This window comes from Strix uralensis, chromosome 1, assembly GCF_047716275.1.
Source record: "Strix uralensis isolate ZFMK-TIS-50842 chromosome 1, bStrUra1, whole genome shotgun sequence".
Lineage (NCBI taxonomy): Eukaryota > Metazoa > Chordata > Aves > Strigiformes > Strigidae > Strix > Strix uralensis.
This window is the reverse complement of record NC_133972.1, coordinates 149,137,874-149,163,682: the sequence shown is the minus strand read 5'-3', so window position 1 is coordinate 149,163,682 and position 25,809 is coordinate 149,137,874. Positions and strand designations below refer to the sequence as shown.

The following is a 25,809-nucleotide window of genomic DNA, read 5'->3' as shown; positions in this document are numbered from 1 at the left end:
GATTATTCCATTCAGGCAGGCTGAACAGCAGCTAGATGCACCAAGTGACCCTGAAATGCCTCCAGCTCTTTAGCAGATGATTTCACTGTCAACTCAATTTACATTTTTAGTTTTTATCCTAAATGTGTCCAAGTGTAGTTGCAGCATTTTGTTTTTTACTCTGGGCACAGGTAGTATTTCACAGACAATTAGAAAGTCACTTAGAAAGCAACAAATCTCTAACTCTGAAGACTGAGGTTCAGATTTATTCCTGATTGAGCTTAAGCGTATTTTCAGATACATGCAGTACAGCAGAGCTGTCTGTCACTGTACAGCAGACCCATCATCACTGTGCTGCACTCCCCAGCAGCTCCAAATTCAATCACAGCAAGGGAACAGAGCGGAGATTCTTTGCATTGAGAGCACTGGCTACCAGATGAGTCACGGGAGCTAGAGCTGGCAAGAGACTGGCTGCAGGCACAAACAAGTAGCTCAGATTTCATCAAACGAAAGACAGTAAACGGCCAAGAGACTTTCTAATATTTACTACAATAATTTGCTACTGGGGGTGGTGGTGGGGGGTGAGAAATCAGTACTCCAACTCTTTTCCAGCTGCATCTTCTATCAGGCCAGGGAAATTACAGGAAAATACAAAAATTACAGTAATACCATCCATAATCTCCTTCCACTTAAACATTAACCAGCAACTATGATAACCACCATTTCATTTGCATTAAAAGATTAGCTAAAGCGTATCCCCCGGGAGGAAAGCCCCATGTAAATGCAAGGTTTCTGCATGTCATTTTCATAATATACCTGTTACAGAAGACCTTAAAAGCCCTGCTGCAAACTCAACACTCATTCACCCACTCACCCATTTTGTTAAACTTTAAGCGCTTGACCCTCAGAGATTACTCGTTAGCTACAGGAAATTCAGCTTCATCAAGCCTGAAAGGAAAACAGTCTAATTTTTCTTAAGACAACAACAGCAGTTTAGGTGCAGAGGCTAAAATTAGTAGGCTTCAATTAAAACCTTCAGAAGAGAGACTTTTCCCTTTCCTTTAATACTTTCAAACAAACAAACTATGAAGTACCGGTAAAGAGCATGCAAAACATGAACTCAGCTAAAGCAACTAAGTACTTATTTCTTCAATATAGCATCTTCTACAAAGCAGAAGCTGACTGCAGAGCCTTACAAGAGACACACTGCAGGCACTGCTGTTGCTTTCGGTCCATTGGATTGGAAAAGTTATCAAAAAAAGAGTGGGTTAAGTCTATCACAAACAAAAAAGTACATAAAATATACAGAGACTGACCCTATTTAATCTCTATTTTAAAGTCTCAAAAGTATAGAAGCTCCAGGAAAAGTACCAAGTTACTCTCCAGTTTGATACCACAAGAAGTCTTGTCCCCAGTGGTGGTTCGACAGGGCCCAGAGCCAAGACCTGCAGTGCTGGGGCTGGGCTACCTGGCACCCTGCCACACATGGGACATCCTCCAGCCTGTTCCAGTGGCTCAGCTGACACTGGTTCAACAAAAGTCAAATTTTGCAACACATTTGGTGATCCCTGTTTTAAACAGTTACTCAAATTTGTATGTTGCTTCTAAATCCATAACTACATTTATTTCTAGTTTAGTCTTAAATCTCCTCCTGTATGCTTATACTCTAAGTTTACTAATCCCTCCTGACCCTGAATAATAAACTTGCTGCTAAAATACTTATCAAGATAAAAAACAGCCACCCTATTTTTTGTCACCCTTGAAGGTCCACACTTAAAGAAAATTAAACACATAGGCTTGAAGCTACATCGTATATTTGTAAATAAAATAATTTGACAGAACAAGATTACAAAGTACGAAACGAGCCCTTTCAGGAATTTGTAAGTACAACAGAAGTTGATGTTGAGTCCATTTTGTAAAGTTTTAAACAAATACCACTGAGGGATAGGAGTATTACCATAAAACACTTTTTTGTTTTTTTTAATGCTTTCTCAAAAAGCTTGGACCATATACATCAATTTCAGATTAAAAGTCCCACACGCACACATTGGTTTGGTTACAGCTTCAGGGATCAGTGCAGCACAGTGCAAGTTTCATTCACAGATAAAAAGATATTTGAAGTAGGTACAAGAACATTCTGCAAAACATAGGATGTGATCTAACTGTTGGCAACCCTCCTCCCGCCCCCTAAAAAGTGCTGAAAAGTAGAGCACAACATATAGAATCACAAGGAAAAGTACACAGGGAGATGGACTCTTTAACAAGACAAGTTAATATTTGACAGCTTAAGAAAGAGGAAACAATTGCATCAGGAAGAAAATTACTGTTAGTCATTAGAAGGTATGTACAAGGGAAGTCTGTACTTTGATTATGTAGAAAAACTGAAGCTGACATGTCTCCATTCCTGAAATACAAATATTGAGTAAGTGAGGTACAAGAAGTAAGCACTATTAACTGGAAGTGCCTTCTCAGAATAGCCCGTTTTCCCCTGCTGCAGGTCACCATTCCCTCATCTTTCAAGGAATAAGTGTATGCAACTACTTATTTCAGCTATTCTTTGAGTATATATGATTCTTTATTGCTTATCTGGCAATTTCACAGAATCTTTCTGGTCCCTAGTCTCCATCAGAAAGCATTTTCCATTTTTATGCTTATTTCAAAGTAGATCAAATACTCTTCAGTGCTTTTCAAAAAAAGCCTTATTTTTAGAAATTGTCCAAGCTAAAAATATTAATGCAATTTTCACCTGAAGCAATGTATCACAGACTATTAACGCAGAATGCCTGCCCTAAAGACGCTAAGTGCATCTTTACCTATCAGAAATCTCAGAGGGCTACAACTTTGAAGTGCTCTGCTAATTCTTATAAAAAAAATTATGACTGACATTTACAGCATACAGAATGGGAGACTAGTGCAATATGCAGCATTGATTGTTTATTCAATAAATATTTAACCCAATTATTGCCAACCAAGGCAAACAGTGCAGAAATTGTCAAAGAGATACAAAAGTTTAACTTTGTTTTTATAAAGTCAGTTGCTACTATATTCAAACAACTATTTCAAAGAGGTTTTTCTGCTTCAAAATTGACACTACTATTATAAAAATATAGAAACGTAGTATTTGGGGGTTTAACATGTCTTTGCAAGTCTAATTCTTACATTTATACAGGAACATGACACTTCTGTATTCAAGAACTTGTTAAAAATAAAAACGAATACTATGGTAGAGACATTTTCTGCACTGACAATTTCATTATAGTTCTTAAATACATCTTTCTTGGTCCTGGGTATACATTTAGAATGAAGTAACTTGCATCTCACATTTATCCTGAGGTCAGCTGTGTAAAAAGGAAAGCCAATTTTATAAGGATACTTGCAGGCTTTTTGTTGACAATATGAGGTTATTTTTAAACGAGTCAATAAAACTCCTGGGGGGAAAAACCCCCAACCCTCTCTCCAATGTTTTAAGAAACAATTTAGTGTAATTTTGGGGAATTATTTCAAAAAATAGATAGGCTATCACATCCAAATGCTTTATCACCCAACTAAAATTTCCGTATACATTTGCCAAATTTGAAACTTAGAAACTGTTCTGAAAAGAACAAGTATAAATCCCCATGAAGAGTCACCCTAAGCTTCTCATCTCAAGATCCCAACCCGCAATGAAATTCCTAAAAGAAGAACCCCGCTGAAGCCTGTAGGAATCTGCAGAGTCTTCAGGTCTGCCTGCACGGGGGAGGATGTGTGATTCAGGTCTTTGTCACCCACCGCGGGGTACAGTTATGACCTTGTCAAAGCTCCACTTTGAACACAGCAGTTATTTTCAATAGCACCAACAATCTCTCAGATACCAGCATCAGGCAGATAACAGACGACATAGAATAGGTTTGTTTCTTCCTGAATCAGCACAACTGGTACAAGGCACTGCTTGGCATAGGAAGTCATAAATAAGAGCAAAACAAGACAATTTCCAAGTTTTGTGACATTTAAGTTTGTAAGTTATGTCACAATTCAACTTATTATATACGATGGTTAGAAAAACAAGATCGTCTAAGGGATTAACCAAAACATCACTGTTCCATGCATGCTTACAGTTTTTCTCCCTGTATCTGAAAAAGCCCACTTAACATATCAATATGAAGCATTAGGAAGTATGGGTTGTTAAATTAAGAAAGTACATTTTGTTCTCCAATCTTCCACAAAAGTCTAACCTAGACACAACTCAAGTATAAGAAGTTGGAAAATATTCTGATAACATTTGCAACAGTCTATCCCTGCAGAGGAGTGAAAAAACTATTGTCTAGAGAATTCATAGATTGAGGCACATCGCAATTGAAGATATTCAGGCATATTTTATGGCTAGAACAGGATTTTTCTGAGGAACCTCACTACAGACTTCCCCAAAAGCAGCTCCATATGGTTTGAAACACAAATTGCAACACATGGAAAAAACATTTGGTCCTTAATCACTACTGTCTTCATCATCGTCATCATCAGATACATCATTTAAAGATGATTTAGGTGACTGGCTGTAGGAGTCTGATCTAGTGGACTGACAAGCAGTCATCTCCCCAGTAGAAAGAAGATCATAGCAGAAATCGCAAATTCGCACAGGCTTGGAAGACTGGCTCGGGAGAAGAAACCTCTTTTCAGAGCAAGGCCCGCACACAACAAAGCCGCACTTGCGACAGTGGTGACGACGGTTGACAGGAGTAAATTTTGCTTTTTGACAGCGCATGCACACAGTGGCTTCTGAGTCTGGTACCCAGACAGCTGCATGTTCATTGCTAGGAGTCTTCCCGCTTTTGGAAAGCAAATCAGAAACACACTTATTTATGTGGTTCATCCACTCAGACTTCTCTGTAGCAGTGGCAGCGTAAACTGCAAAAGACTTTGTTGGTGTCTTGATAAGCCACCCATTTCGTAAATCTCCCTCATCCTGGATGGAGTCAATAGTGACGTTTTCCAGTGGGATTATGTGCTGTTTATTGTATTTCTTCTTCTGGATGACAATGTTACCATAAACAAGAATGTCATTGAACAGGAAGAACTGCCTCGCTTTGGGCTTCTTCCTACACAGCTTTGTTAGTACTCCCTCTCCGATCAGAACACGACCAGGAATAGTCAGAGGCTGACCAGCTGCTCCAAAGCAGTTTTCCACTATACTTATTCTTCTAGTATTTGCCTCGCTGTTTGCCAAGCGATCCACCATCTTTCACAAGTATCCTAAAATTAGAAAAAAAAGTTTGTTGTTAGAACAGGACTGATTCAACAGCAGCCATCCCCAAGGAAGGTACCAACCCCGCATTTCTTAAAATATCTAACAGAACCCGCTGGCTCAGAGGCACCGACTTGGACTAGGTTTAAATAAGTATTAACACCTAAGAATTTTTAGCAACCGATTAGTCTTTTTTTCAAAAGCAAAAATGTTCCATCCAGCTGACAGCTATCTTTATCACACAGACTGCACCTACAGCACTGTTCTTGAGAGCCTCTGGCAACAGACTAGGAGGCTTCCTCTCTAGTAAGGTTACTGCATCCTGGTTTAATGCTTGTATTTCTCTGTATATGCTCCTGCATCTACTCTCTGGATATCAAAAGAAAGTATCATCCATCATTCCAAATTCTAATACTGACAGAAACATCAACTTAACTGAGCAGCCTGGAGACCCATGTTAGTGTTAACACTATAAACAAAAATTATATAATTGATGTTCACATAGGAAACCACCATTCCCAAACTCAGTATTGCTCTATTTTCACCACGTAAACCTTAAATCATGGGCCAAACCCATGAATCTACCTACTAGAAACATTTTGTACAGGCCACAGCTTGCATCACCCACCACCTGCTTTCATGGCAAACTCGAGCCAGGAGCAGGGAGCGAGTCACTGCTGGTGGCTCACTCCCTGCTTGCTGCTGCCTTCTTTTTGCATGGTCCCCCCCTCCTCGCACCGCATCTGCATCCATCACGATCAGGTGACATACACAGGCAGACCAGCACAGAGGACATCTCATACAGCTTGCAACTGCTCCTGAGAAAGATTAAGTGACTTGCACTGCCTTAAAGTTTAGGCAAGAAGACTTCGTGTTTCAGGAAGTGCTGATGTAAACATAACGAGTACATATGTTCCAATTACATACAGATTAAAACCACCCCTCATCCTTCCCCAAGTAGCAAATAAGATTTGTCTCTTGTAAGGGTAAGATTCCTGAGACATCCAACAGGGAACTGAAAATAAGAAGTCACTCTAGTGATTCATACCTCAGCAAACCACTCTTCAGCCTATCTTATACCCTAGAGCTTCCTGGGCAGAAGTCAGGCAAAGGAAACTCCTGCCAGTTTGATCCAGATCTCTGCCCGGCAAGCCCCTCCTGAGTATGGCCATGAACCTGAACCGTGTGCTTGCCAAAGCCATGAAACAGCTGGCAGAGTCAAGTACCAAGAACAGACCTGTCTCTCAGCATGCAGAAGCAGTGCTCTCCTGTGCCTTCCCTTCCAGCTACCGCAGGGCTGATGCTCACAACACCCTTTGGTACAACCACTGCTTTGAACAGGCCTGGAGGAAAGCAGAGTACCCAATACTCCAGTGCCTAGTACCTGTGCTTCCCAACACGATCCCAGTTTGGGAAGTCCTCTGTGTTCACCTACCTTTTCTTTTAGATCGACACTGTCTGCTATCAGTACAGCATCAGCCTATAATCAAGATGAAACGAGGCTGAAACAAGACTCAGACTTGATGCTGCTCAGACTCTCTTGCTCTGCCATAACCTGATCTTCTTCCTATGAATCAAAGCTCAGATACTTCCTTACAAAACAGGTATGAAGCTTCCTGATAGAAATTTGGTCTCAGAGAAACCTCTCATGAGGCCTCATCTAAATAAGTATGTGACCCCTGACTACACAAATCCACATGCCCAATGTTAAGTATGATTAAAAAAATAACTTGTAAGTTACTGCTTTGAACGTTTAATTAGTTCCACACTAAAATAGTTTGACAACTGGGCTTGCTCAGATATAACTAAACTGACCTTTTTTTAAGCTCTGCACATGACATCATCTCGTATCAAAGACACTGAAGACAGAAGAATCTATAAGCTTTGTCCATTGTTCCCTTTAAGAGATGCCCACAAGTGGACACTGTACTAAATCCCTAAATCCTTCTGCAACACCGAACTTAGCTGATACAGTTCTGCTTTGTTTCCTTCTGTGGCGACACCAATTTATGCTATCTGACCCCCTCCCTGCTCCCTTACACCATTTACAAAAGCTACACAGTGAATTAGATCAGGGCTGATCAGATGAAAACAAACCAGAGAGTTTTAGGGCACAGGTTTGCAGGATAGCTGTGGTGGAGGGAGACGATGGAGGGATGGGAAGTGCTTAGACAGTTCCCTGCATCAGAAGTACACTGGCTTAAACTGATCAGTAAACAGAAGTATTACATTTTGTAGGGTTTTCTCCTCCCACAGAACAGCCAAAGACTCAAATTACATCACTGTGATTAATTTTTTTTAATGCTATGACTACAGAGGCACATCCAAAATACACCTTTCAACAGACATCTTATTTCTTTCAGGCATTCCAAGCACCAATACTAACTTATATACAGATGGGGACACACAATAACAACTCTTTACATGTTTTATTCAGCATTAAGATCTAGCCATTTTGGGGTTTTTCTTTGGGTTTTTTTGGTTTTTTTTAAATATACACCTTCCAACTACCTACTACCACATGGCAAGGAGGCACAACACTGGCATTTGGGAGTTATTTCTGGGCTTCACTTGTACTACAGCCTTGTCTAATGCAGAGATGCCACTCCACAGAAACGCTGTTGGCTTGTCCCAACTATTATCACTCTCTTTAGCAAGGCAAAAGTGCTAAGAAAGGAATGCAAAAGATAAAGTAGGAACTTTTTGATGTGTGTTTGCTGTAGTCCTAGGCTCAAAAAAATCAAATTCAGGTGCCTGACTGACAAAGCCCAGGATTTGGAATGAGGGTTAATTGCCGTTAACTGCCATTCCCATCTAACAACATACTAGCAATAAACAGCCTTTGCAGGTGCCAAAGCTGAACAAGAAAGCAAGGAGCCAGTCACAGGGTCAGTCTGAAATTATTCAGTAATCCCACGATCTCTGTGAAGTGGGGAAGGAAATCAGTCAGCAGAGTGCAAAGGGGACAGACCAGAAAAATACGCTTTTCTGAAGGTACAAATCAATACTTCTAAACTACTTCTAAACTTCCACTTTTATACGAATTATCTGCAAATTACAGCAAATTAAATGCTTTTGCTAGTCCACAAGGGGGACCCCCCTCCCTCCCAAAAAACCCACAATCATACTGATGCGTTTCAGTGAAGCAAGCTCTTGCTGTAAAGCTGCAGCGACCTGTAGGAAGTACTCGCTGCTCCGCAACTCCAACTCATTGCGCTCTGCACTCCCTGCCAATAAACAGCAAACTCGGCTGAAGGTCACCATGAAAGCTTTCAAAATACAAGTCACTGGGAGAAAAAAAACAGGGGGAGAAAAGGCTAAAGGTTTTAATTAACTGTTCTCTAGGATGACCCAAGAGAAAACAACACCAACCAGGATCGTTTAATGGCTTCAAACCAAGACACATGACTCCAGAACTTGTGCTGAAGACTGTACTGTCAGCTTGTTGTGAAAATACCTACTACACTTAAAGCAAGAATCTGGGGCAAGGTAAGGACTACTAAGACACACAAAAAAAAAAAAAAAATCACATCTCTTCTAAATTGAAACAAATTCTCACCTATCAGCCTCAGTTAAGACAGTAAAAGCCACAGACTGCTGATGGATTATTCTACCTTTCCAGAGCATGAATTGTATTTTCCCACACTAACAGATTAGACTTTTTAAAATAAGCACTCTGACGTTTTTCTCATAAGTTTTTAGAGAACTAAAAATTAAAAATCCATCTGAAATCCTATGCACACTAATGCTCATTCACCTTCACTAGCCTTTTCTGAGAAAGGAAGTAAGTTCAGAAATGGATAATGAGAAATTACCCAGAAAGTATCACGATTACACATAGTAATGAAGCATGGAAAAAACAGACCAGGAATACAAATGAGAAGCCATCCCATAAGTCACAAGAGGTAAAATCAGGAGAAGAGGTGCACCTCTTCTTCTCATGAGCACAAATACCAAGGAGATAATAACTTAAAATACCATCTGGACACACAAAGGAACTCTTAACCCCAAGGTGTCACAGTCCAAAAGCTATACAAACTACCAATCTTTTGAAGTGACAACAATATTTTCTTAAAGTATATTCAGATATATTGTAAAAGATAACAGATTATACCCTGGAACTGGGTGGCAATACCCTCCCTCTCTGCCAGCTAAAATTTTCTTCTGAAGTTCTGAAGTTTCTACTGTTGGCCTCTATAAGAAGAGATACTGTATTACTGTCCTCAAGATGCAGGATCTCAAGACCTGATCAAACAAAGCAATTCCCAAGCAATGGCAAATTGCTGAAAAGATGCCCCAAATCTTCCCCAAAGCAAGTGAGGAACAAGCCAGAACCATGGGCTCCAAAAGGATAAGAGTGCTTAGGGATATGGTGTAGTTGAGAATGGTCAGTGTTAAGTTAATGATTGGACTAGATGATCTTCAAGGTCTTTTCCAACCTTGACGATTCTGTTATTCTGTGACAGGCTAGACAGCTCCACTTAAAGGGAGAGTGGGTGCATTTTATACATAGTCTGGGTTTATGGCCACTATTAAGTCAAAAAACTCAAACCTATTTCTCAGATTTTTATCATGTTTGACTCCAGTTTCACACTTTTTGCATACAAATTCCCAAAGGTCCCCAGGCCCTTATGCAAGGAGGACTCCATCTGTCTATAAGGACCATCAGTCCAGCACATCAGATTCATTTTTTGTGTCCAGGCTGCAGTGTAGTACTAGCTGCTAGTCAAAACATCACAAAAATAAACATCAACTTGTAAGAAAAATTAGCTACATAAAGTTGCACCATGAACAGAGTTTAGCAGCCTTTCCAAATAAATCTCAGCTCTCAAAATGTTGCAGTACCTTCAGTTTGTTCTCCTTCTCACATACTGCTCTCAGTAAGGTCATTTCACAACAAAGATGCTGGGGCAAAGGCTTTCATCTCTGTAGTATAATAAGTTATGTAAAGGTGACAAAATATTCCTCTACCATATGCAGAACTGTCTTTGACACTAAGTTATTTCTACTTTACTCACAAGAAGCTTCTACAGAAATAACAATTTTGTTATCAAGATATCAAAATCACCTTGCTCCTCTATTTCACTCCAGTTTTGCATTTGTATCCTGTTGGTGAGAAGAGTCATCTTCAAAGTGAGCAAATGTAGATGTTACAGAAACCTTTGAAGAACTAACAAGTTACCCATTTACCTAAAACACAACCCATGTTGAGGAAGTCACATATTTATTACAGTTATTAACATTCCAGGCTACCACAGCAGGAAAATGATTCTGTTAAGGTTGCTGTGCACTGACAAGTCACCTCCCACATAATTGTTTCTTTCTGCCGCTGTATCCTGGTGACCAAACCAAAGATCTCCCAGGACTCAATGCTTCTACAGGTCTTGTTTAAATTAGGAGAATTTTCATTTCATATGCTAGCTCTGCTCTTGATAGAGGCCAGACTAAACTGCACAGAAGAACAGCTGAAGACACACATAAGGAGTCAACTAAGAAGAAAGAAACCCTGACTGACATAGCTACGCTTAATTCAACACTGCCAGAAAAATCTTCTACTACTACACTAGCCCTGTAGCAGCTGGCATGATCACCACAGAGCAGAACCACAGATAACACAAAGGTGCTGGAGGGGAGAAAGGAGATGAAAAAAAGCTATAATGGCATAGTGATGCAGACTGCATACAGCTCAGCACAAAAACATTTTCTCACCCCAGCTCAGAGCATACTACCATCAGAACCAGCACTTCCCTTAGACTGCCAGACAAGCACAAAAGGTATGCAGGAGAGGGAAACAACCCAAATTCCCAAGTTTCTTCAGCAATACAGCAGAACCAGCAGTGCTCCATTACTTTCTGGCCTGGGCAAGAACAAGTTTTGTCCAGTACACAGTCCCTGCTAACAAGCATTAATTAATAAGCAACTAATTTTTAGCATTATTTTTCTTCAACTCTCCTTCAAGGGAGGAAAATGCTAGTGGCCTTGCCATAATTGCCAGTTCATCTATCATCATCTTTACAATTAGCAATTAGACTGTTAACAATTACATTCAACACACTGCATTAATACAAACCAGGCAGTCTAGATTTCTCAGAGCCATGGTTATCAGGATGCAGGCAGCTCATCCATTACTATGTACATTCACAGTTAAGCTGACAGCTTTAAAGAAAAAAGTGTATTTAAGCTACTAGAAAAAGTACAAGAGCTCAAAACTAAACATACAGAGGCCCATCCAGTCCTAAAGCAGTAGCAGATCCTGGATGTTTCCAAACCAAATTCAGTAACACAAGTCCAATAAAAAAATTTCACTAACCACAGTATCTGATCACACCATTAGAACAGACGAAATGAGATCTAGGTATTGTTTCAGTGAAGCAAATGTAGAGAATAGAGAAGACTCAGAAATGGAGGAATACAAAAGGCATAAAGAAAGAAAATTTGAAACAGCAGATCTAAATGAAAGGATATTACACTTTGCCATCCAATAAACTTCTAAATAATTATCCCGTTGTCAGAGCCCTTGCTCTCACACCTGCATTTGCACATACAAAGTCAGCAACTGTGTTCCACCACATACATTCAAACTAAACCATTTTCTTTCTCACCTAAGGGTAACATACATGTTTCATAATAAAAGTTTCTGTTTACAGTCACTTAATAAAAGGCGAAAGTTAAATATTTTATCATGTTTGACTCCACAACTCGAAGACTCTGATTAAAATAGAGATTTCAAATAGAACTGAATCTTGTTTTATTAATCACATAAGTTAAATATATATGAAAGGTACAGAAGATCAGTAAAACTTTTACAAGACAGAAACAAGACAAGGACTATCTGCAGACCAAATATCTAACGTGTGTTAAATGACTGGTTTTCAAGATGACTCACCTTTTGGATCTACAGAGAAAAATATCACCTTCTCCTTAAAAAGAGTTCATCAGGCAGAATCACTCATTTAGTACATAATTACGTACTTGTTTTTAGTAGTAGGTTTCCAATAATTGCTATACGTTATATTATCACATTAGACTCATTCAGCTTTCCTCTTGCACTTTGCCTATGCAAGGAAGACACACTAATTTGACTTACAGTTGAACAACACACAACAGAACCCTCATACATCCCTCTGATTCAAAGCTCTGTCCAAAATGGTAGTATCACTACTTTTTGTGGACAAACTTCCAGGTGTGAAGGCATTTCAGGGCTGTAATACTGTATTCTAATCTCAATATCAGATGTATTGCTCTTAAGAGCAACACTTGACTTTTTGCACCACTGCCAAGTAAAACACAGTGTAAATTTCTCAAGTGCAACCTGTTTAAGGAAACTTAACAATGTCTAATTCTTTGAAAATAGTTTTAGTACAGAAAATTGCTGAACTAAACACATGCACAGCAGATGTTCTAAGTTTCTGATACGGGTCAGAAGAGAAATCAGCATAAATTTTACATCTTACTTTGGCCTCACTAGTTCCACCTCCTACATAGTCTCCTTCAATATATACAGAGAAGGATGATACCGTCACTTGTCCTGAATGTTTCACTGCGTCATCTTTGTTGGCAAATTAAGCTTTCTATGCACTTAGATCTCATTAGCTGTAATCAGAATCCCAACGTTCATGCACAAGTCAGCACTAGCTGTCAAGGACCATAAGGGTAATAACAAGAGCTGGATTAAAGATGATACAGAAATACCAGCAAGAGATATTTAATTAAACTTTATTTCTATCATTATGTAGAACATTGAGGAAAATGAAGTTTTAAATATCCAGTAACCCATTTATTAATTCATTAATATTTCATTCTATATTTAACACTTAAATACATCTGTAACAATTAACTGCAGGTGTTTTGAATACTGATTATATATTCGCCAGTTGCTTTTTATGAAACAGCAAAAAGACCAATTTAACCATAAAGTTAAATGAAATTAAAAGAAATTTCACCCCCAAAAATATTATGCTGAGAGGAGATATGAGTGACAAATGCTTTCTAAAGGTCTTTATCACTGCTAAAAGCTGACATGACAGTAACTAAGTGCCTGTACTGTGCTGGAGCTAGCTGTCCTGGATGCTATTTAAAACATAAGACAACAACTGTCAATGAAAGAGAAATACAGCCTTCTAACAAGCAGTTCTCTAATAAATCTCTTCACAAAAGTACTCCCAAAACTGCTGTATTTAACAAACTGTCCTGCTATCGCTACTGTAACCAGCTGCTAAGGAGGCAGAGGATAACCCTGATGACACCTGAAAGATGAGTACCAAGAATGACAAAAAGCTACATCACAATACTGCAAAGAAATTGTAAGGACCAACAGATTAAAGAGACTACATCAAGGTAGAGATGGCAGCAGGAAAGGAGGCAGTAAGATCCCTCTGAATTTCTTCAACATAGTCTTTATCCAGAATCACTTTTGACTAATCTGGTTAACAGCTGAAGCAATCAGAAGGGTACCAGTAGTGGGATAGAAACTTTGAGTCCATTTACAGACAAAAAGATTACCTTTTCCTTAAGGCAATGTATGCTGTTGCCTCTGCACCATTTTCACACCCTTATTAATTATTGGCATTTAATAAAACCAAAAAAGCAGCAAGATAAAAAACTGGAAGAAGATGGTGGCAATACCACAGCTGCTTTGGATTACTCTAAGGAAGCAAAGATGCTTGCAACATTTTCATACAAACACTATAGAGAAAACATAGTATAAGCATCAATCAATACTACACCGGCAGGAAAGTGGAACCGACGATACTGTGGACCTCTCCCAAGTCTCATTTCTATGATGCTCAGAGTAATGTTTTCTACATGAATGTGGTTTTTCATTTTTTCTTCCCCACTGTGAAGACATGGCTTCCTGCATTGCGCAAGCCTGTGAAGCAATGGCTGTGGTGTGGGGAAACACAGCTGAGCTAACTCCCTCCCTTACTGGTATATCCAGTACAAACGAGCAGTCTTAACCTTTCATTTGTCTCAATGTGTTGGCTAATGTTCTGGCATCAGCCATGGACTCACAGAAACCATGCTGGAAATATGCTAACAGCAACCACGTTACTTCATACTGCATGACCTGCAAATACTCTGCATTGCCAATATTTTAGAAATCTTTAGATTATTTCTCAGCCCAGCATTTAGTCATGTCCAAATACACCACAAAAGCAAATCCCTGCATTTGTCTAGCTGGATGTCATCATAAACCTATAGTTACCATAATAACCCAGACAGATCTGTTTGGTTTTTGTTTATAAACTGCTGCAAATGATTGTCTTAAGTCTAGTCCCACTAGAACTCTTCTTGAGGGTAGAAATCCCCATTTTAACTGCCTAATATAATAATACATTACAGTTAATTTTAGTATACTCTAATTTCTAACTTAGAAGGAAGGATTTCCGTTTCACTTTAATTGACCAGTTGTGTAAGAATTGCTCATTAAATGTAAATGATTCTAAATTAAGAACAACAACAAAAAAACTTTATTATCAAGCCTGCATGGCAAGTGCATTGCTCTTCAAATTTGCAGTAGCCATTATTCAACAGAGCTAGGAATGCCTAGAAAGGTCAACTCCATTTTGGGGATGGAAATCATTTCTAGGTAGATCTTTCAAGATGTATGACCTTACATTCCCCAACCCACTCAGAAGCTAGTTTGGGTACAGAAAGCTATTTTTAGCAATAAACTCTCTGTTTTGCCAAGCAGCATACGTATTAGCACAGCAAGAGCAGAACAATGCTGTTTTACTATCCAGGCTACTCTGCTGAACAGCTAGCACACTGCCTGAGCTGCTGTATGCATCTAAATCCTGCACATTAGCTTCTCACAAGGTTTGGTTTTTAACGAAATAAACCTCAGCTGGAAAAAGAACACCAATTTAACCTGCTTGTAAAGAGAAAGACTAGCTCCAACATCCCAAATGAGTTGTAATGCTAAATAAACACAGAGGACACCTGAGGAAAATAAAGGTATGCGGAAGCGGGATGCCCCACCAGACAAGTTCAGCCAGTTTACAGCAGCCCTGCACAAAGGGTGAGAGGAACCACCCTGGCCTTAACGCCACGTGCCATAATGCCAGCACCCCTGCTCCGAGCAAGAAACATGTGGCACCCTTTAAGAGACACAGAAATCCGGAACTGCTGAGTCCCAAAGCTGTTCCCACTATCTTCTTCTCCTCCTTGGCAGTAACAGAAAATATGAAAGATGCAAACCCAAACAGTACTAAAGGGTTCCTACCACAGGGAAGTACACAATCAGGAGTGCCTCAATCCACTCCTAGACCAACTGCAAGTGGTTGTATTTCCCCTCTGTCCCCAACTTCACTGGAAAAAGTCCCCGAATGCCTCATAGGGGAGGAGAAACCTCATTGCATAAGCCCAGGAGCAACATTCTTGTAAGAGATCCAGCTTTTTCATTAAATCAGCTGCTTATTACCACTGTCAGGCTTCTATTTATAATAAACCATGGTAGCCGATATTGTTTTTGTCTCCTGGCATGACAGAGACAGAGCTGCTGCTGGAAAGAAATACGCAGTTCTCCACCCCCCACCTGGTAGTCAAGGGTTGGAGCAACAAAGGGAGAAACTTCCTAAACTTGTTTCATCTCTGTGTCCTTACCCATCTGTGAACAAGCTGAGTACTCCCCAAGCACCAATACAGGCTGACATGGCTCTGAACTGCACTTGCGAAACATGGTACTGCCAGCTGAACTGTTGCCATTTAGATGAGAAAATTCTTAACACCTTTCAAGATGTGAAAGAAGAGGTAGCCAGCACGTGCATGTGCAAACCTGGTAATGGCTAGAACTAAAGGAATTTAAAAAAAAAAAAATCAAAACCAGCACAACCCTGAAAGCTTGAGTTCTGCAAGAAGAGGTGAACAGGCAGGCCTGACCCACGATGAACAGTTTTTGACATCAAACTCAACTGGCAAAGCACAGAAAGCAAGATTAAGGCAACTATGGGCATATAAAATACCTCCAGCTGTCAGCATACTGAAATGGGTATAGTAAAAAGGCTGAGGCTTTGTACACTTTTATATAAACTATGTATTTATAAACTATGCAATACACATGTGCCCTTTTAAATTAATCAACAAACAATTAACTGAAAAAAGCCCAATATTCAGATCAAATCTATTCTGTCATGGGAAAATACCCTAGCATTTCGACTTGCCATTTGCATGTGTTTAGGAGCACTAGCAGTGGTTAGCTTAGCCCCTGGTGCCAGCAAACTGCATCTTTCATCTTAACCAAAACACTGGGAATACACACCAGAATATGGTTTCAAAACCACAGATCTTGAGCCCAAAAAAGTTAAAGTTCCTTCCAAAGTTCTCCACAGCTCTGAGTAGCTAAAAGCCATCAGGAGAACAACAGACCAACACCTTACAAATGTGCCAGAAGACTCGAGGGCAGAGGACAGGAGCCTGGCATTGTGCTCCAGCTCAAAAAGCTCCAGCAGACGTGGACCCTGCATGCTGGGCCGATGCCTAAAGGACCACTCGACTGGGCTGTGATACTAAACACTGGAATACGTTTTTCTGTTTACAACTTAATGTTTCCCTACTCCAGTTGTTTAGCTGTTTGAAGAGTCTCTCCCAGCAAATGTTATTTTCCAGTTTGGCAGCAGTGACTTACCCCTCCCTTCCAGGCTGCCTGGACAGGCGCCGGGTGTGCCCTTCCCATCTGATACGTTGCCTGCGAAGGAACAGCTTAACTGATGACAGCCCGCCTCACCAGCACCGAGGCACCCATCTGGGTAGCTGGGCTAGCAAATAACTTGACATATAGAAATACCACACTTAACATTAAATGGACATTGGTGAGGGATGTGAAAAAAATCAGTCAAAAGGGTTTGACCAATTTCAGAACAAACTAGATCTTGCCTTAAATTTTGCCAACCCAGCACAATGAAGAGAATCCACAGCATCAATATACCTTTTAAATCTTGAAATAGACTTATTTAAATTCTTTCAGGGAGGGGACACAGCATCATTAATATAGAAAAAACAGATCCAGATACAGTTGTTCCACAAGAGGTGCTGCCAAATCCATCTTGCAAGCAGTTCTCCAAAACCAGATTGGTTGTGTGGCTTGTTGTTGTTATGGATTACTGTATTTAGAGCACACACGGAGGCAACTTGCTAAGGGCTAGCTAGACCATCTCTCAGTCAATGTGTAAAAGCGGATTTGGTACTCAGTGACTGAAATAAATAGTATTTGCCAGCATGCTTCTTGCAGCATCTTTAACTTACAAGTAGAGAATACTTACAGAAGGATTTCCGATGTGTATCTCTTATATGCAAGTATAAAATAAAAATAGCACCTCTTAGCTTTCAGAGTACCTGCATGTTTTAGCACCTGACAGCTACCAGAACATCTATCTACATGTTCAAATGAGCTTCCTCAAGTTAACAGAATTTTGTTTTCCCTTTCTTTGTGAATGCACACCTATGGCACACCTGACTTTCTTCACTGGCTTATGTCTTTTCACTATGCACAGGTACTTAAAGTGGCCAGTGTTAAAAAAAAAAAAATTCTGTTTTAAATTTTCGTTAGTTTACTTCTGTTACCATTATGAGAGAAGTCTCTGAATTTTACTAACAGTCTAACAAGGACTGGACTAGAGAGTTATCAAGTAGTCAAAGCTAGGAAAGAGCTGTTAACTTCCTACAAATAACTGCTACACAAAAGGACTTCTGTTTTTAGCTAGCTGTGTTTTAAAACAGAGCAAAGTTTTCCCATGCAGTCTCACAATTTATAGGCACAGCAGCATAACCACATCATCACTATTTTTATTATATCAATATTATTTTCACATGCATGTGAATTTAAAAAATTCAGACACCCTGTTATAGAAAAAGAAGCTGCACAACAAAGAGGTTTCTTTTACCAGTTCAGTAATTCCAAGCATTTCCACAAATTTTAAAAAAAATACAAGCCAAGTAACACCACTCAACCTTCTTCTCTGACCAGGTGCAATCACCTCAGCTTTCTGCTGCTCTTGACCCAAGTTAAGAAATCTACACTTCAGGGGGCAAACCAATACTATATTATACTGCAGAAATACTTTCAGGAGGTCAGGCAGCTGGCCACTACCTAAGCAGGGTCAGACAAAGCACTGCTGCAGCACATCTTCAGTATTATAGTAGGAAAACCAGAATATTCAGACATACATAGTCCCTTAATATTTAACTCCTTAAAAGAAAATAAAACCCCAAACAAATTCTACCACTAGTTCTCCAGCAAGAATAGACTAAGGGCAAGTATGGCAGGCTGCAAGGAATCTTTTTCCTACTATTTAAACCCCCTGAAAGAAGTTGCTTAAAGTGGTACCAAAAAATGGCTCAAGCCCCAGTAACCATGAGCACAGCAGGGCTGTCATCAGGCTGCAAACCACCAGCCCAGAAGAAACCAGGGGCTTGCAAGCAGCCGAAACACAGCTTGGGGCTTGGAATCAAACCACATGTTGTGATTTTCGGGAAGCTTGACAACACCGAAGTGCTGCAATGATGGACCTATCATTGTTGCCTCCCGCTGCAAGATTTAAAATTTATTTATCCAGCAATATTTAAAATACATAAGCCAAGCACTGAATTGCTCTTTCTTGAGAAAGGGACATAAGCCCTTTTTTATAGCCAATGCTGCTACTTCGTGAGATACGAGCAGACAGTGATGGTCTAGAAAACTGACATCTGACAGCTATCGACAAAAGCCAAAAGGAAAGCTTTAACAATGATACCACAAATAGATTTTGTCAGTCTTCAATGTAAGCAGCTTTTCAGCCATAACCTGTGTGTTAAAGGGGCAGTTCACTTGCCTCCATGCTGCTAACCTACATCAGAATTGGGGTGGTGGGGAAAGAGGGGTGGAAAAAACATTCACTGTCACACACAGCTTTCAGAACAGAAGTACATTGCAAATCAGTCTCAGAAGTTTTACATTACCAAGTATTGACAGCTAAGTCAGGAGAAATTTAAAGCAGAAGGAGAAGGAAAGGAGTAATTTCCTGAAAGAACCCTGTAATCACAGCAGCTTATTGTAGGTGGCTTTCCTGGGAAATGCACTCACTGGCCTTTTTGCCCTTTTACTGCTCGTCAAATGTGTTTGATGCATTTTAAAGACATATGGAAAGCACTTGGAGCACAGACATTAGAGCACTCAGCACAACCCAGTCCTCTGAGTGCAATAAACAGCCTCCAGAATATCGTGGTCCACGTGATTCTCATCCAACAGGCCATTTTCCTTTGCTCTTAGGCTCTTATTGCTGCAGCAAAGATAACACGATATAGAGGAAACTTTGAAAACGGCACAAAGGTTTGCACTGAAGTTAACGTGCACAGCTCACTGTTCTGAGAAAGATGCTATCTGACAACCTGAACAGCAGCGTGTACAGTACACTCTTTAATATTAATTTGCATTAACAAATTATGCGTACACTTTAGAAATGCAAATGTCAAAAAACATGCTGTAACTTTTGCAGAAGGCATACTAAGTACTTAAAAGCAAAACTATTACCTTTAGATGATATGTCTGAAGTACAAGAGGTATCTAGTGAAAGCTAAAGCTGCTGATAGAAAAATCAGATACCCCACTATCTAGCAACTCCCCTGTATCTGTCTGAATCAGTCCAACTTCTCAAGAGATTGTATCTCAACACAGTAACTAACTGCTTGTATGTTATCTTACTACATACAGGAATGGGGGGGGGGGGGGGTGTTGAGAGAACATTCCTGTATTTGAAGACCTTAACTTTCAACTGTTTTTTCTTTTTACACTTATACAAAATGCCAAAGTCCTGCTATATTACGTACAATAGAACAGTGTTAAGCACATTGTGTAAAACATAATGATGCAAAGCAAAAAATGTCTCTCTTCCAAATAATTTTTAAAATCCTTATTTACAATCACTAGTAGGCTTAAAAAAAAAAAAAAAAACACACACCATCACTACATCCAAGGCAGCAGCACTCTTACCTATTTATGCAACTTCAAAAAACCAAAGTAAACATATGAGTGCATTTTTGACTACGTGGTACTAAAGTGGCAGGCTGAAAAACATGAAGTACTCTTCTGTTCAATAACACTTCTGCACAATATTATTTATTTTCATGAAAGAAGAATCTTTGTCCTACAACTCTCAATCAAGCCACTTCTCATGCAAGCAGACTCATTTATTTCAACAGGACTACTCCTGTGGCTCAGAATTTGCAGGACTCTGCTTGCTAACACAGTTGTCATCACATCTTATAGCTTATGACAGTGCTAAAATAATCTTTAGTATGGTAAATGTGTTCTACCACATCTATCTACAGAATAGCTTTTCATCCCCCTCAACTGTAAAAACAAGTCCTCCGCTAAATCATGAAAACAAAAGTTATTCTACAATAGCCAACTTTGCATTTGCTGCATAGAAAGAAAGTTTTAAATATACGGTTCTATTTCAAAAGCCTATTTGCACCTTATATATTGTCTTTCAGAACAATCCCCAGATTATCACACTTCCATCAAATTACTGAATTAATCCTTGAAAGCAGTAAAACATATACACAAGCATCATCTACAATTTTTTTTAAAATTACATAAATGAAAGAGCAAGCTTAAGTATTAAGACAGCTTGAAATAAGTCACAAATGCAGTATCAGAACTTGAAGCAGTACAGAATAAGGTTCATTTCTTAACACAAAAATCAAGAAGCTAACTAGCTTTCTTACATCTAAGAAACATACCCACTGTTAACACTGGGGTTTCCTTATTTGACATCACCAGCTAATAAATGGCCTTTAAGAACAAAAACCTGCATGCCATTTGTTTGCTTGACCACCACTTCAAACATTCGAGCTAACAGACACATTTTCAGAAAATCACATCTGCACATGATAAAAATTTCAACTCTCCCTCATCCACGTGCCATGCTTTGACGCTAACCTTTCACTTTATCACCTCTAGCCCTCTTGGTGAAGACAAGTCACCAAAACCCTGCAAGTGTAACAAAACCAGTGCTTGTGCCCTGCCTTTATTGCTGTCACTTGGCTCTTTGCAAGGTAAATGAGATGTGCTAAGTTCCGTCGTATATCATGCCTCACCTGAAACTGCAGTTCCATCTCTCTTTACTGCTCTGAAACCTTCCCACATCCACTAACCACAATGGTGAAACCTAAAAGTCACCATGCCATTTGAATGTAACAACCATTTTACTGATGATAATTTTTGTAAACCAAGGGGCTTCAGGATGTTATGGGTAAATCTTCTGTTAGTCCAAGGATATATGTAATGCTAGAGTTAAGTCTCAGCCCATAATTTAAGGGAAACAGAACGCTGCTCTTGCTAAAGAATGATTTCATCACTGCACCTAATGCAAGCTTGCTTCTAGGTGAAAAGACACTACTCTGTCTCTTGCTAGAGCATACAACAGAGGAAACTGATCCAGCTTCTCCAGCTCCAAATTTCTACTCACTGGTTTTCATTTCACATTTAAGGGACTTCCTCTACGTGGATTTCTGTGCAGAGCAAAACTCACAGACACACCAAAAGGCACATGGCTGATTTGCATTCAGAAGCAAGAATTTGGGACTCAGGTTCACAACGCTTCACTTTCACTGTTGTTTTCACCAAAAGCAGCACAGCATTTTATTATTTAACAAGCTGAGCAGATACACATGACATTTAACTACACAGGGATTCTTACTTCTCACTCGATTGGTCAACAGTATTTCGATTACGCAGGTTAAAAGGAAGAACGTGGCCTTCTGAGCTGAAGAACCGATTCCTTTCTGCATGTTGATGACTGAATACAAAGCAAATTATCAGTAGGATCTCAGCACTGATTACACTGCCATCTTTAAATACTTCCCTTCTTTCAGACAGCCATCCCTAAAACAATTCAATACACAAGTCTTAGAACTTGAAAGCTTAGTATTTCAGTTCTCTTTATTTTGGGAGAAAAAGAGGAATTAGCAATCTCAGTTCTGAAACTGATTCTAGGGTTTGATTTTAGACCCACTTTACCTACTGTATTAACCTCACCTGAACTTAAGCTGTTAGGCACATTGCAGCCTCAGATGTAGTATTAAGTCAAGTAAGCATCAACCCCTACAGTAACTACTCAGCACACCTGACAGCCTGAGTTAGGACTCAGTGATGCTTCTGGAACCACTCTCATCAATTCAACCAGAAGACAAGGAAGAAGTCCTTGATCTCTGGTTAAGAATATAACAGGTCGTTTTGGTTATCGACAATTACTGCACTGATGCTTCACACCAAAACTTGAGCTCCAGCTGTTTCTCTTAGCAGGGACAAAGACGATGCCAAGACGCACTGCTCAGCACTCACTCATCCCTTTCTTGCCATGATGAGCAGTTTTACCATTTATAAATATCAGTGCCTATATACACAGTATTTCAAATGAGGCGAGAGGAAAAACATGTGGCTAGCTTTTCCTGAGCCGCTTTCAGACAACAGCTTATGTACCATACATATCTTAAGCAGACCAGTCACGTTCCTCTCCAAAAATATGCCAATTTCACAGAAAAAAAATAGCACCTTATGATCACAGCCGCACCACTCGCGGTTCCGCTGCCTTTTTTTTTTTTCTTTTACCACAGCATCAAGACTTTTTCAGGCGGCTCGCTCCGAGAACGACGAAGAGTTTAAAGCGGCAAGGCGCTGCTCCGGCGGAGAGCTGCCCGCGGGGCCCGCCGGGGAAGGCGGCGCCCTCCGCCCCAGCCCGTCCCGCCGCCCCACGGCGAGCAGCCGCCGCCGCACGGGCCCCGGCCGAGCTGGGGAGTTTCGGGCACTTATGTAACAGCGCGGGGCCGCTGTCGTTGTTTTCCCCACCCCGCTCCAGAGGACGAACTCGTTTCCAAGGCCCCGCAACTCCCCTCAGCGCCCTGGGACAAGCCAGCGCCCGCCGCCGCCACCCCTTCCCTCCCCAGGTCCTTCCCGCCCCGCCGCCTCCCTCCCGGCGGGAAGCGGCAGTGCCCCCGCGGACGGCCGGGACAGCCCCGCACGGCGGCCGCCAGCGGAGCTCCTTCCCCGCCAGGCAGCCCCCAGCTCCCAACATGGCCGCGGAAAAGCGGCCAGAACCCCAGCGGGGAAAGGCTCCGTGAGGAAAGTTTCCCTCCCCGACCGACCCCGGCGACCGACCCCCTCGCCACCTGGGAGGCGGCCGGGCCCGCGCCGCTCACCCAGCGCTGCTCCACTCCGGCTGCCGCCCCAACACCCGGCTGCCACCAGCCCCGCCACCCTCTCCTCGCCCCGCCGCGGTCATACACCCCACCGCCGGGGGACGGGCTCCGGGACACCGCCCGCGCGGGGCGGGGCCGCCGCCATCTTGGGAGGAGCCGGACGGCGGGAAGGGCTGAGGCGGCGCCGTCCTCCCCTCCACGGCTGGAGGTTTTGTCACGGGCTTGGCCCCGAGGAGGCGCCCTGCGTGGGGAGAGCAGGGAAGGGCTCGGCGCTTCTCGACCCACGAGTGGCACCTCGTGGAAGAGGGATTGTCAGGACACGAGAGCATTATTTCAAGTTTTTTTGAAAAACCCCACGTTTCCGTTCTTTGTGCACCATCCCAGGTCCGTGTTTTATGTCCATGGCTCCAAGCATACCCTCCCAGAAGTAAATAAGGATGGTCACGTTTTTCATTAACTCTACATAAACCTTTTATGGTACACAGAAGAGAGTTACTAACTTGTTTTAGTTTGAAGAGTTGCCAGTCAGCTTGGAGAAACTACAGCAGGTCTGCTAATACGACTCCCACCAGAAATGCTGCTGGAGTTGTAAACACAAGGAGCCCCTTCCCACCTTGGTATTACCATTTTCAGTGTCTACACATCAAATCATCCAGAGCAGCATTTTCCAAATCTAGCCATCTGATCAGCAACTGACTTGGTCCTTCCAAGATTTCGAGACGCCGGTGGGTGCTACCAGACTGGGAGGGTGGCTGGAATGTTTCAGGGAGCTGTGGAATGGAGGGAAGGGGGCACAGCTCCCCTGTTTCAGTGGCAACACCATGCACTGCTGTGGTGCTGCTCCAGGAAATGGCCCAAGGGGCTTTTTTTAAAGAAAGTTTTACTTACATACAATATAGCAGGGTTTTATTTTTTAAATTTCACATTATTTGGCAATAATGCGGCTGGCCTTTCTGAGGAAAAAAAATAGAGTAGTTAGGTGGTGGGGCTTTCCACGCAGTGAACCCACTGAAGTTCCTGAATTTCATCTGAGTTTTTTATCCCAGCTCAGGGAATACAGATAGGCGAGAGCCACACCATAGAGCTGGATCTCTCCCACAGTGGGAGATGAACATGGGGAAGGGGGCAGAACATGGAGGGCTGAGCACACATGTCCTCCCACCCTACAGTACAGCGGCCTGGCTGTCTGCTCCTCCCTTAAAATCCACCCAGCGTGCAGCTCCAGCCAAATGCTGCCCTAAGGGTTTATTGAAGGACAGAAATGAAGGAATGGCACTCTTTCACTGTTGTGACAGATGTAGCTTCTGGACATGGGGCACATTTGAAAGCTTCTGTGTGGGGGTGTGACAAGTGACATGGACAGCTGTAAAAGACCACTGACATATGTTCAGATGTGCTCCCAGCTCCATGAATGAATCTCCTACAGAACCAAAGCAAGCAGGGCTGCTGAACCCACAGCCCTTCTGCAAGTAACAGATCAGACCCCTTCCAATGGATCCTGATAGAATGAACAGTGCTAAGGAGGAAGCGCCTGGTGAAGGAGACAAAATCTCTCACCAAGACAAGAAACCCATGGTGAGCTGCTTGGATTCTTTGCAGAAAGCAAAGAGGATGCGTGAAAAATATTTTTTATTAATGCTTTTTCTTTCTCTAAATAATATTGTGGTAGCTTTTTAAGCCCTGATGTCAACCCATATATGTTGCCTGTCAACAACAATTTATTTTTTTAGAGCTTTTCTGCAAAATACGTAAGTTTTCTTTATCACTCTAATCTCTTCCTTACTCCTTTTTGAGATCGGTTCATTTTGTTGTAGACAAAAATAGAAGGAAAAAAAAAAAAGAAGTTCCATAACGCTCAAAAGAGACCACTCTTCTCTTGAAACTCAACAGCAGCCATAAGAAGTGGTGTTTGACATCTGTTTACCTTTGTGCCCTGTCCCCAACAGTGACCACTACTGGAGGCTTAAGAAAAACAAGTAAAAATAGAGCAATTGCGTATTTATCTCATTAACTGAGCTTCTAATAAGTCTTCTTTTGGTGCAGGGGGGATGAAAGAATGTGGGCTTCACGTGATAGAGGTTGCAATTAATATGCTCCTTAATAGACACAGCTGATAATGAATTCCTAAATTTATCTAATTCCTTTTTTCACCTTCATAACATCATGTGGCAATTTATTTATTCTTTGAAAATTCATTATTCAATGATTGAATGATTCAATTCATTAATTCAAAATAAATTATGTATAATCTATAAACATACATTACTAAATTTTTGCTGCCATTTATTTCTATTCATTCTATAGGATCCAGCACACCTAAGAGTATAGTTTGTATTTGGAAAATTATTACACCTGCTTGCTAACCTTTGAGCAATTAGTTCTTGGAAAACCCACCACAGTCAACTAAGCAGCTGACTAGAGCCAAGGATGAACTGCAG

At 41.0% G+C, this 25,809-nt stretch overlaps 1 protein-coding gene across 2 annotated transcripts; it reads right to left on the bottom strand.

Moving 5' to 3' along the window:
- Positions 1-1,776: 1,776 nt before the first annotated feature.
- Positions 1,777-23,495, bottom strand: PLEKHF2 (pleckstrin homology and FYVE domain containing 2). 2 transcript variants are annotated; one of them, XM_074884892.1, is made up of 2 exons: positions 23,372-23,495; positions 1,777-5,205 (listed from the first exon to the last, which is right to left on the bottom strand). In XM_074884892.1, the coding sequence occupies exon 2, from the start codon at positions 5,189-5,191 to the stop codon at positions 4,442-4,444; it is 750 nt and encodes a 249-aa protein (XP_074740993.1). In that variant the 5' UTR covers positions 5,192-5,205; positions 23,372-23,495; the 3' UTR covers positions 1,777-4,441. The 2 variants fall into 2 exon arrangements, with proteins under 2 accessions (XP_074740993.1, XP_074741002.1); XM_074884901.1 differs by having other exon boundaries at positions 23,342-23,459.
- Positions 23,496-25,809: the final 2,314 nt, after the last annotated feature.